The sequence below is a fragment of the Heptranchias perlo genome, chromosome 16, assembly GCF_035084215.1.
Source record: "Heptranchias perlo isolate sHepPer1 chromosome 16, sHepPer1.hap1, whole genome shotgun sequence".
In the NCBI taxonomy this organism is placed as follows: Eukaryota; Metazoa; Chordata; class Chondrichthyes; order Hexanchiformes; family Hexanchidae; genus Heptranchias; species Heptranchias perlo.
The window spans coordinates 35543199-35555232 of NC_090340.1; the positions used below are offsets into that span (position 1 = coordinate 35543199).

Sequence of the window (12034 nt, forward strand, 5' to 3'; positions counted from 1 at the left end):
TATTATGAACCAAAATATTGAATTGTTACTTTGCTCATTTTTTGGTTGTGTTTAAATTAAAATATTGGATTATTTAATTCCCATTTTCTCCTCAAAGATCCATGATGGCAAGAGAGTGATGGAGTGTCTTAAGAAGGCTTTGAAGATAGCCAATCAGTGCATGGATCCATCACTACAAGTACAGCTCTTCACTGAAATCCTTAATCGATACATATACTTTTATGAAAAAGAAAATGATGCGGTAAGCTTAAGCTAATTATTGTTATAATTTACTTGGATAATTTGTGCTAATATGTGTAGTTTAAAATTTGAGAAATGGAGTTTTTTTCAAATGGCAATCTTTTGGGTAACTGCAGTGCATCTTGTAATGAGTCATGCAGGCCAGGTTTGTGCTGTGGTCTGTGCTCATTCATCGTAATGATGAAAAGGAACATTGCATTTGTTGGAATAGATTATGTAGCTGGAAATTTCACAGCAGGTCCATTAACAGACAGAAATGACGGGTTAATGTTTTGGATAGTAACATTCATTAAAGCTAAGAGGGGATGGTAGGCGAGGCCCTCTTAAGTAACTGAAATAGAGATGGGAAAGCAAGCAGTAAAGGTCGCTGGTCAAATATGTAACTATGAATACAAGGAAGCAGTGCTTGAATTTTTTTAACTTGCTGATAGTGAAGAGTAATAGATATACAAGTGTCATAAGCTGTGAAAAGGTCATAGAAAACAAGAGGGTTATAAACCTCTCCAAAGTTGGTAGGTAGCAAAGATGAATGTTACCTGTTCTTTCCTCAATTTTTTTTGGTCTATCCTAAGAAGGAGCTTTTCTTTTCATTTGATTGTTTCCAGCAGCAACTCTATCAGCTTCTCTCTTTTCAGATGCTGCCAAACCTGCTGCGTATTCTGTTCCAGCCAGGGCAGTACCAGGGGTTATAATTGGCTTTGGCTACTTTGGACTATTGAGGGGGAAATTAGCCAGGGTTCCTATTCCTGGTCACTTATCTAGTGAATGCTACTGATATGACAACAAGATTAGGTTCAGCTGTGATTGCCTCATCCCCCATGGTTGAATAGTCTGGGGACAGTCATTTTCTAGGTTCATGTATGAACAATAGCTGTCTGGGCAATGTGTGCAAAGGCTGCCAGCACCTATGAAACCATACCTTAATATGAGCCACTGCGTTGAACAGAAGTGGTAAAGGGAGCAAAGTACATCCTTCAATCGGCATTGTTAATCTTCAGATTCTTGCATTAATTCTCCCCACCTCCCAAACCTGATTTGAGAATGTACAACAGGTTGCACATATGTGGTGTTTGTAGTGGTTTTAAAAAAAGACCAAGTAATCGTAAATGGAAATGGGCATCAGGAAGGAAGAGATTAGAAGGGGTGACCAAAGGATAGGTCAAAGCAGGATTTTCAGAAGATTTTTAAAGACAGAAGTGTAGAGGCAGAGAGGCATTCCACAGGACTGGAACTGAGGCAGCTGAAAGCTGTGCTACCAATGGTGGCTGACGTCCGAGGAATGGTGTGTTCAAAAGGGGAAGTAGGGCTGGAGGAGATAGCAATGATGGGATGAGGTAATGTTGGAGGAATTGTAGGTGGTGGCAAGGATTTTGAAGTGTATGCATTGGGAGATGAGGGTGATGGGTGAGTAGGGCTCAGTGTGGGACAGGAAAAATGTGGCAGAGTTTTGGACAAGCCGAAGATTATGGAAGATGGGAGACCAGCAAGGGGAGAATTAGAGTAGTCAAATCTGGAGGTACAAAAAGGTTTCAGTAGTGTGGTAGGCAACGGTGTAAAGGTACAAGTAAGTGGTCTTGGTGATTGGTGGGATGCGGAGATTGAAACTCAGCATGGTTGAACGGGCCACCAAGATTACAAATGGTCTGGTTCAGATTGGATGGTTGGGGAGGGGGGGGTAGGGTGATGAAGTCAAAGCAGGGAAGTGGAGTTTGAATCTGTCCTATCAGATTTCTGACCCTGTCTCAGCACCAAAACAGCTCCAAAGTCAAATATGACATCCTCTATGATTTGGTGCACTATCCCTCCTCATCTTTCTCGACCTATCTGCAGCCTTTGACATAGTTGACCACATTATCCTTCTCCAATGCTCTTCTCTGTTATCCAGCTCAGTAGGACTGCCTCTGCTTGGATCCATTTTTACCTATCCAATCATAGCCAGAGTTTCCCCAGTAGTGGCTTCTATTCCCATGCATGCATTGTTACTTCTGGAAACGCCCAAGGATCTACCCTTGGCTTTTTCTTCTTCCTTATTTACCTACTGTCCCTTGGTGATATCATCCGAAGATATGGATGCTGTCCCTTTTAAATCTGGTTGGTGCTTTTAAATGGAATGTTCTGTTCAGACTTTTAAAATCTGTATTGTATAAACTACAGTAAAATTTGTGATATTTCCAGGTTGTTAATGTAGATACTACAGACTATTTTCCCCATAAACTTTTATTGCAGGTGACTATTCAAGTCTTAAATCAGCTTATTCAAAAAATAAGAGAAGATCTTCCAAACTTAGAATCCAGTGAAGAAACGGAGCAAATTAACAAACACTTTCACAACACACTGGAGCATCTGCGTCTGCGGAGAGAATCACCTGAAGCTGATGGACCAATTTATGAAGGTCTTGTCTTGTAACTTAGCACCACACAAATTATACAGATTCCAGAAAACAAATTAAAATCTCTATCACACCTCCTTCTCTGTAGTAGATGGTTATGGAATGTGCCTTTTAGACATACCAAGACAATAGGATTGCCATTGAATTGTATCATATATATATATTATATTATATTCTATCTATTGACCAATACTTCTTTCAAGGAAGACATTCCTTTGAATTTAGCCAGTGAAACTAAAAAATCTTTCAACATGTGATTGAGGGAGATTTTATTTTATCTTCCACAGCATGACATATTTACCTTATTCAGTGCATTTCAACTTGAGCAAAGATGAATCAAGATGACTAAATTAATTTTTTTAAACTATAAATTGTCTGTATTGCAGTTTAATTGTAAAATCTCTATAGCTGAATGCCTAAAAATTGCTTAAGAGTTAACTGTTTCAGTAAACTTCTGCAATTGATTCACCAAGTTTTGTGTATGAGCCACTTTATTGAAAAGCCAGTGGCTTTATTTGAATGAGATATCTGCACATGTGGAAATGTTTTCTCCCCAAGATACAAGTTATGAAATATCCTGTTAGATAGAACAGTAAATGTTTGTGAAGGAAGTGAGTGTGTGGCTTAGATCATATGGATGTAGGTTAACATGTCCAGTTACCTCTAGAAAGTACAGTATAATAATTGTCACTATAGCTGATTTTACAAAATTCAAAAATTTCAACAGTAATTATAAAGCAAGAAATTACATCGCACAGTAAATATGTAAGGACAAACAGTCAGATTTTGTATTTAATCACTGTTATATGTTTTTCTATACTGACTATTAATTACAGCCATCAATCCTTCATGATATGTTAATATAACTGCTCTGTTTGGAACAGTACCGCACTAAACTAGATTGATGAAAGTGTTGACCCTCCTTGGCCATGATCTTTAAGACATTTCTTGCAACATTTCTCCTTCTACTTTACACAATATATTGTAGTGTGTGGAACACTAGCCAATTGAGATTAGTGTACTGGAACTCAGGACAAAATTCTCAAATGATCATTAAATGAACATTTAATGAACAAACTGATCTTATTTTACATGTTCCATTTTGTGAAACCAGCTAAAATTTGTCTTACTGGGATAATGAAGAGCTATCTAAATATTTTGCCTCTGCTTTTTATTGGACATGATATGATATCTAAAGAAAGATTCAGTGAATATTTCACAACTAGTTTTTGTCTGGGAAACCAAGGTAATTTTTTTAAAAAGGCATCTAAATTGAAGGAAACTGAAGTTCACAAAGATGAACTTTCCATGTCCAAATTTTCAGGAATGGTTCATTGTATATCACTTTTGTTCATCTGTCTTTACAATATTTTGTGCATAATAAAAAATAAATGGGGGTTTGGGAATCCTAAAGCTCAGCAAGTTTATCCAGTGAGTAGCTTAGCCATACAGAACAGGAAGGTTCCTGGTTTAAGTCTTTTCTCCACTGGGATAGTAGTCAAGTTCTACAATTAACCTTAGTTCCCTGAGTTAGGGGAAGAAAAATTGGGCAGGGCTTCCTGCTCCAGGTTGCTATCCATAATCTCTTCTGGAAGTGCACATGTTTGGACTTTGGGCGAGAATAGGATCAGGTTTGACTGTAATGCCTCTGGTCAAATGGCCTGTTAAACATTCACCATCTGGGCTCACACATGATTAATGGCCACTTGGATGGGGTACTGGAAGGCAACTAGAGCTCATTGAACCGTAACTCAGTAAGGAATAGATTGCTTTGGGAGAATTGGGAAGAAAATTGGCAGGGGGGGGGAAAACAAAGTTGACCTTTTTTATTCAAACCTAATTGAAACCACTAATATTGTGCAGAATATAAAATAGTTATAGTGTGCTATAAAGTTTACAATATGGATGGTGATTTGACACTCCCTTTTATCTGAATATTGCATGAAATTGAATGAAAATCATTTCCATATGTCTGCTTCTTGAACACCCTCCAAAAAGAAAACCCAAGACTCAAACTTTACACTAGCCAAGAGCCATTTGAATCTTGACCTTTTTCGATCTTAAGGATTGATTGCAAAAGTGTTATATATGTAACAGAAGTCCACCTATCTTCGTGATTGTTCAGTGCCACATGAAACATCAAACTGACCAATTTATAAGAAAACTAAAGTCTTCCAAGCTATGAATTATACCAGCAGCAATGAGATTCTGTTTCTAGTGACTCTTGAATACGAGCAGGCAATTTTTTGTATAATACATTGATTTAATTCACGTAATTTGTTTTTTATGTACATCTTTTGTGACAGTTCATAACCCAGCCAATTTATTCTGTCTGCCCTAATTTTGGTTTGTCACCTAAAGGATGAGGGCTTCTGCTTAGTAATTCTTTCTATAGTGTAGCAAGCTGCATACCACTGTAAAAAGATGCAATCTTGTAGTTTGAAATGACAAAACTAATGAATAATTTACCCCATTGAATATGCTAAATGATTCTTTCTAGAACAGGTAATGAATTAACTAGATTACACAATGTAGATAAGAGACTCATGTATCAACATTTTGTCTTTTTTTTCCAAAAAAAACACCTTCAGGTAAAAGTTCCCCAAATTGACCAATGAGAACCATTTGTAAAGATTGGAAGCTAGGTTCTCAAATTATAGCAATTCACAGGTTTAAATACCTGAAAAACAACTTTTTGTTTAAAGCTTTCCAATTGTCTGTCTACGTCTACAAATGGCACACTTTCAGTATCTGCCTTGTACTCTACAGCAGTTAAGCAGGTGAGCTAGGTTGAGAGACTTCACAAATTTTAAGGGTAGGGAAGTCTTGAATAGCAGGATGATGAGAATTACCCAACACGAATTACACTGCTTTTAGTGAGTTAATGCCCTAATTTGTGTTTTTCTTCCTAAATTTGTCTGTCAATTTCCTTAATCTATGTTGAAAGCTATTGCGTTGTCTATTTTAGATATTAGTATTGCTTCTTCCCTAGAATGCTTACTCCTCCTTATTCCTCTGTAGGTGTAGTAGTAGTGTTGAATTCTATAGTAGCTGTAAAGACTTTATTCTAAAATTAGGCACATCACGTACTTCATGTAAAATCTTGAGCTGCTAAATTGATAAAAGGGTGGTGTTCCCTGTATTCAGAGGTTTATGATGTATTTGTATACATGTATCCTTGCAACTGAGCATGTATTCATTTCCCCACTTGAGAAATGAAATATACTTTTTGAAATCACTGTAACATACTTGTAAGCTTTATAATTCCTTTGTAAATTAACTGGAGTATTATGGTCAATGTATCAACAAAAAGCCTATTAAAACGCTTGACCAAGTGCTGGCAGTGTTCATTGTTTTAAAAAATCATCAAATATAGTTTGATAACCTTTAGAATTAAATCCTGCTAAAAGGGAAATTCCCAACAAAAAAATTCTTGATGGTGTAGGACAAGGACTTGCAGTTGAGGAAACTAGTGTGAAATTAGGATGCAAGAAGAGTGAGGCTAGGGTTTATTCGACACTTTATGGTGCTGCAAGCTGGTTCCTGATAAAAGCACTGAGCACATGCTGAATATTTTTGGAATGCACTGTGTAAGGATCATGTTGGATATCACTTGGCTACAGGGACAGGGGGGGAGAGGGGAGAGAAAGGGTTTGATGAAAAGGTCTTATGGTGTTGATGTCTTGTCTGGTTATAATCATCAGTATGCCCCTTTAGAATGGTCTTGATTTCCGAGGGTCTGCCATTGATGGCAGACCATCATATCTTGAAGTGCCTACTTGAGAGGCAAATCTAATTCAACAACCAACCCTATATTTAGACAACCACTGGAACTTCTGCCCACGAATTGGAGCTGTTCCAAGATAAAACATTTTCAAAAGCCATAGTACAGACTTGAGTGTCTCTTCCATAATCTAGAAACAGGTCATAGCAATAGTTTTGACCAAGTGCCTTGAAACTAATTTTTAAAAAAAAGAATGGTAAGATACATTTAACTAATCACTTAATACAGTTGTTCCACTACTCCCTCCTCCAAGTTGGTAAGAAGTGAGGCATTGTCTTCTGCTACTACAGAAAATTGGCAGAAGAGACCTAGTACTTTCTGGAAGCTCTGTCAAAAGATAGGCTGGAACCAAAAGCACTGTATCTTGAGGTGAATTCATCTTTTGTCCACCCCCGGGTGACAGTGTCTGTTCTCTTCTGTGGCACTTCCAAAAATTGGAGCTGGATATTGAATTCTTGAGACATTAAACGGAGGCCACAACTACCCTCTCAGGTGGACATAAAAGATCCCACGGCACTATTCGGGGAAGAGTAGAGGAGTTTTCCCAGTGCCCTGGCCAACATTTATCTCTCAACTAACACCTAAAATAGATGATCTGGTCATTTATTTCATTGCTGTTTGTGGGAGCTTGCTGTGCAGCAGCGTTTCCTACATTACAACAGTGTCGACACTTCAGAAGTACTTCGTTGGCTGTAAAGTGCTTTGGGATGGCTCAAGGCACTATATAAATGCAAGTCCTTTTATGGTGAGCATCACAGGAGCACTAATTTATAGTGAATTGTACTCATAGTCTGAGCTCAACTAAAGCATGACTACTGGATTTATTAGTTTGGGCAAAAGGGTGTGACTGGATTTTCACCTGCCTTGGACACAGTATTTTTATAAAAGCTCTTCTGAAGCTAATATGACACAAGGGATACAGGACTGGATTGATTCCCACTTCCAGATCGCGACTTCTACACTTTTGTTAGCTAATAATGCCGAAGTCAGCTTTCTCTACTTATTCTTGCTATCTTCTGGATGGAGCAAGACTTGGAGGAGCAGCAGCAGCAACCTCAGCAACCACCACTGCTGCACAATAGGATCCCATACCTACCACGGTCTACAGGCAAAGATTCGCCGCCTTGGACCTAACTGAGAAGCAGTCAAGCATGAGGCAGCGCTTCTCCAGACAGGCAGCCGCGGACTTCTGCAACCTCCTGTGACAGTGCCTGCTGATCTAGGAGCCCATGTCATGCCCGTGATCCTCAGTCAGCCCAGCACTGAATTTTTATGCCACTGGTTCCTTTCAGGCTGATTGGGGACATCAGTCGCATCTCCCAAGCTGCAATTCACAGCTACATTAAACAGGTGTGCGATGCCCTCTTTACCATGATGGAGCAGTGTATAACCTTCCCCACTGATCTCAGCAGTCACCAGGACTGAGTTTGTGGCTTTGCAGCAGTTGCTGGCTTCCTGCGTGCGCAGGACGTTATTGACTGTACACACATGGCTATCAGTTCCATGCATTGCTCCAAATAATCACATGGAGTCGTGGTCTGCTCTATATTGCAGGGGTACCTACATTTGGAGGAGGAAGAGCAGCAACAACTGTCATCAGACAAGGAAGACCTGGGGCAAGTAGAAGCAGCAGAGAGAGGGCCACTTCAGCATCTTGCAGCCAGAAATGTCAAGGATCAGCTCGTAGCTCAGCTGGCTGCTGCCGGAGCAGTTTGACCCAGCTGACTTGCTGTCACCATGACGGGTACTGGGGGAGGAGATGTGCAGAAGTGTTGACCTCCTGAGAGAAGCCAGCACGTACTGCTCCCATCATGCCCCTGCCACTCCATTGGTGGTGGGGCTTATCACTTCCAGTAATTTGTGGGAGAGCAGATTTCAGAAGATGACCAACCCCTTCAAAGCCCATTTCCATTTGATTTACCAATAATCTTCATAGTGGAGCCTATAGTCTGCATGGCAGCCCTTTCAGCTTCCACCAAAGCTACCAAATGTGTTAGCGTGGATTCCTGCTGTGAGGGCCCAGCTGCAGCATCCCTGGTGCTGACCACACTGTCCACAAAACACTGCAAAGTGGTGATGTCATGTGAGATAACACCATAGAGGCTGGATGTGAATTCCTCCACACACTCAGCCATAGTGGTGAAACCCCTTGGCATACCTGCTAATAACTCATACAGCAGTATGTATGAGGCCAGCAGTTTTCTTCTCGTGGCTGGGCTTTGGAAGTCCTCATCTCTGTCATCCCCAGCAGAACTGAGAGAAGGCCTCGTCCTCTGGAGAGGTCTGTCCAGCGCTAATTCGGCCATTGGTTGCTGCTGCTGCTCACAGGTGCTGGGTGTTTTACCACCTGCAGATCCCTCCAGCTCACTGGCACTCTACATGGGCTAATGTCCTGGTGCCTGGGAGGGGTGGGGTACCTGACGCTGCATCCGTAGAGGGATTGTCCTCCTCCAAAGCCTTCTTCTGCAGGAGCCTCTTGGTGTTGAGAAGGCCATAGAGAAAAGGGAGAAGTGTTAGGGAGAGAGAAGTTGCATACGATCAGGTAATAGTCTGGAGAACGCAGATCGAAGTTGCTAAGCTTACTGCATATATGCTGAGTTGAATGAAAAGATACAAGTAATTTGCAGATACCCTGCTTGGGTATGCCACCAGCCTCTGTTGGGTGGGGGGGAATGGCCTTGACACCCTGGGACAGTATTGTACAGCACCATTTGTAATGGAAAACCTCTATTACATTTTATTGCACATCATATGCTTTTCATATTGTTTGTACAGGGCTTATCATTTTGCAATGGGACAGTGATGTGTCTTGTAAATGGTGTTATTGTAATAAGAAGAGACAATTTGATAGTCTTTCAGTCTTGGCTGCAATATCTCCATAGCATCAAGTTTGATGGGAAATAATGCATTATGTGATGGTGTGAACTTGCACAGTATCACTGTCTTTATCATTTCAATGAGCCATTTTAATCAATTTGGTTAAACACTGAGATTCATTAAATATAGTCACCCTGCTTCTTCTCAGCTTATACTGACGAGTAAAATGGGTTCCCTTTTTTATTGTTGAAAGGGACCCTATTTAGTCAGAGATGGTAAAAGCTCAGATAGAATTGAAAACTTGAACTATGCCTTTTCCATGAATATATATTTAATTATAAATATTCACTCAATGCTATACCTCAGACTATCAAATCACCAAACAACACATGCCAGTGGAAACCAGATGGGAGTTGACATCAGCACAGCCTCTGAAGTAGCTTTTTGCAATTAGACCGTGAATAGACTGATGAATATACATTAGTCCAACAAAAAGCAGAAGTTGCATTTATAGTTCTGAAAGTGAACAGCATCAATACCAGCTTAATTAATTTGCTTCATTTTATTCATCAGGTTTGAAACATGGAGATGTAGAGGTGATTAAATATTCTGGAGTTTTACTTGATTACTTTTGAGGAAGAGTGTATTGTGCAGAACTTTTTCGCAGCAACTTGGGCAGGTGGGGTAAAGTCCTTGACAGGGAAGATTGTACACAGTTTATAGAGGGAACAATCTTGAGAGTCTGATGACCTTTTCTTGTTCCATGTTTTCTTATGTTCTTACTGTGCAGGCATTTTAATTAAAACAATTTTTTAAAAGCTAGACCTATGCCTAGGTCTCAAATAATTCTCTAATGAATGGGTCAAATGTTGTATATGGACTGAGTCCTCATCAGTTACTGAACTTCACGTTCCTGCAGTGGACTCTAATTGGAAAGGAAAGGACTTGCATTTATATAGCACTTTTCATGACCTCAGACTGCTTTACCCCAAAGTGCTTTACAGCCAATGAAGTACTTTTGAAATGTAGTCACTATTGTAATATAGAGATGCTCGGCAGCTGATTTGCAAACAGCAAGGTCCCGCAAACAGCAAGGTCCCGCAAACAGCAAGGTCCCGCAAACAGCAAGGTCCCGCAAACAGCAAGGTCCCGCAAACAGCAAGGTCCCGCAAACAGCAAGGTCCCGCAAACAGCAAGGTCCCGCAAACAGCAAGGTCCCGCAAACAGCAAGGTCCCACAAACAGCAATGAGATACGTGACCAGATAATCTGGGTTTTTTTGTGATGTTGGTTGAGGGATGCATATTAGTCAGGACACCAGGTTAACTCTCCTATTCTTCTTCAAATAGTGCTATGGGATCTTTTTTGTCCATCTGAAAGGGAAGACAGGCCCTCGGTTTAAGGTCTCATCCAAAAGACGGCACCTCCAACAATGCAACTCTCCCTCAGTACTCCAATGAAGTGTCAGCTTAAATTATATGCTTAAGTCCCTGGAATGGGACTTGAACCTATGAAACCTCTGACTTAGAGGTGAGAATGTTACCACTGAGCCAAGGCTGACACCTGATGTACCATTTCATTTTTTTGCCCACCTCAGGAGAGAACAAAGTTCCAACTTTGAATTTTAGATTTGTAAAATACATTCAATTAATATTGTCACCTACAACATTGAGAGTCAGAAAGGATTTAATCTATGATGGTAGTAGAAGCCCCCTGTATCAACCCCATTCCAACCTCAGTTTCTCTCTTCCATTCCTGAAGACAGGACTCTTGATGGGGTACATTTCCATGGGTGGCAGCAGCCTCCTACTATCTCACCCTAGTGGCTATTTTTCATATGTGTGAGTGCAGACATTGATTGCTGGCAGGCTGGTTGACAATGAGGGCCATCTTTGCCCAAGCCCAATTTTGTCCTCAGCTGACATCTGCACGTAAGCATCTTCTGGTATGGGGTCGCTAGCTGTGACCATAGACACGAGGCCTCACTGATTTTTGTGCCCCTCCATGGCTGAGGTGAGTATTTATGGACACCAGTCAAAGATATCTTGGGCTAGATCATTTTTACATGAGTACATAACAATGGCAACCACGCATGTCAATTATGCTAAAAAGAGCATTCTGATTTTCTTTAGATATGATTAGTCTTAGCTGCCCTAGGGCCTACTGCTACCTTTCTTTTGGCAGTCCCTGGGATTGACTGAGGCAGCAGCAGTAAGCAGGGAAGTGTGACAGCTTGCCAGGCCCTGCCTCCTCATTGGCATTTACATGCAGCCTGTTGGGAAGGGGTAGCCAGTGGGAGAGGGGGAAGGAAATTGAGCTTGGGATGGGAATGTGACGGTAGACCACATCACCCAATTTTGCCTGTTTTCCTCCACTATCCTGGCTGATTTCGGGATGGACAGTGTAGGAAAGTCCAGCATGGGGAGTCCAAAACCAAGATACGTGCTGGCATCTCCCATGAGCGATGTCATGGAGCAATGGTTGGCTGTATTGCAGTCTGCCACAGAGCTTGTGTCAACTACAGTAGAAATCTCAATTACACAGGCCATGGGCATAGTAGGGGCATCTCTCTATGCTGCTTTTCAGGTCTACTTATAGCTATCGGTTTCTACAAAGCCTGGTGAAAAGCAGATCAAATTTAATTTGAATTCCATTACAACATTCTTGAAATATTCCTCTCAGTTCAGGAGACCAGAAAGTCAATTTTATTTGCTAGAGAAAGCTACATCAATCACTGATCTAAATATCAATTAAAGTTCTATTCCACCTACATGAAATCTGTGAAACACTATCTTGAGACGTTAC

General features: G+C 40.7%; 1 protein-coding gene across 2 annotated transcripts in view; it reads left to right on the forward strand.

Annotated features, from left to right (window-relative positions):
• Positions 1 to 5964, forward strand: part of vps35 (VPS35 retromer complex component) — a 44451-nt gene extending 38487 nt beyond the window's left edge. For both annotated transcript variants that reach the window (XM_067997941.1, XM_067997939.1), the window contains exons 16-17: positions 98 to 241; positions 2467 to 5964. In XM_067997941.1, coding sequence (XP_067854042.1) covers positions 98 to 241; positions 2467 to 2646 — 324 coding nt within the window. In that variant the 3' untranslated portion in view covers positions 2647 to 5964. The remainder of the gene's footprint in view (positions 1 to 97; positions 242 to 2466) is intronic.
• The last annotated feature ends 6070 nt before the right edge of the window (positions 5965 to 12034 follow it).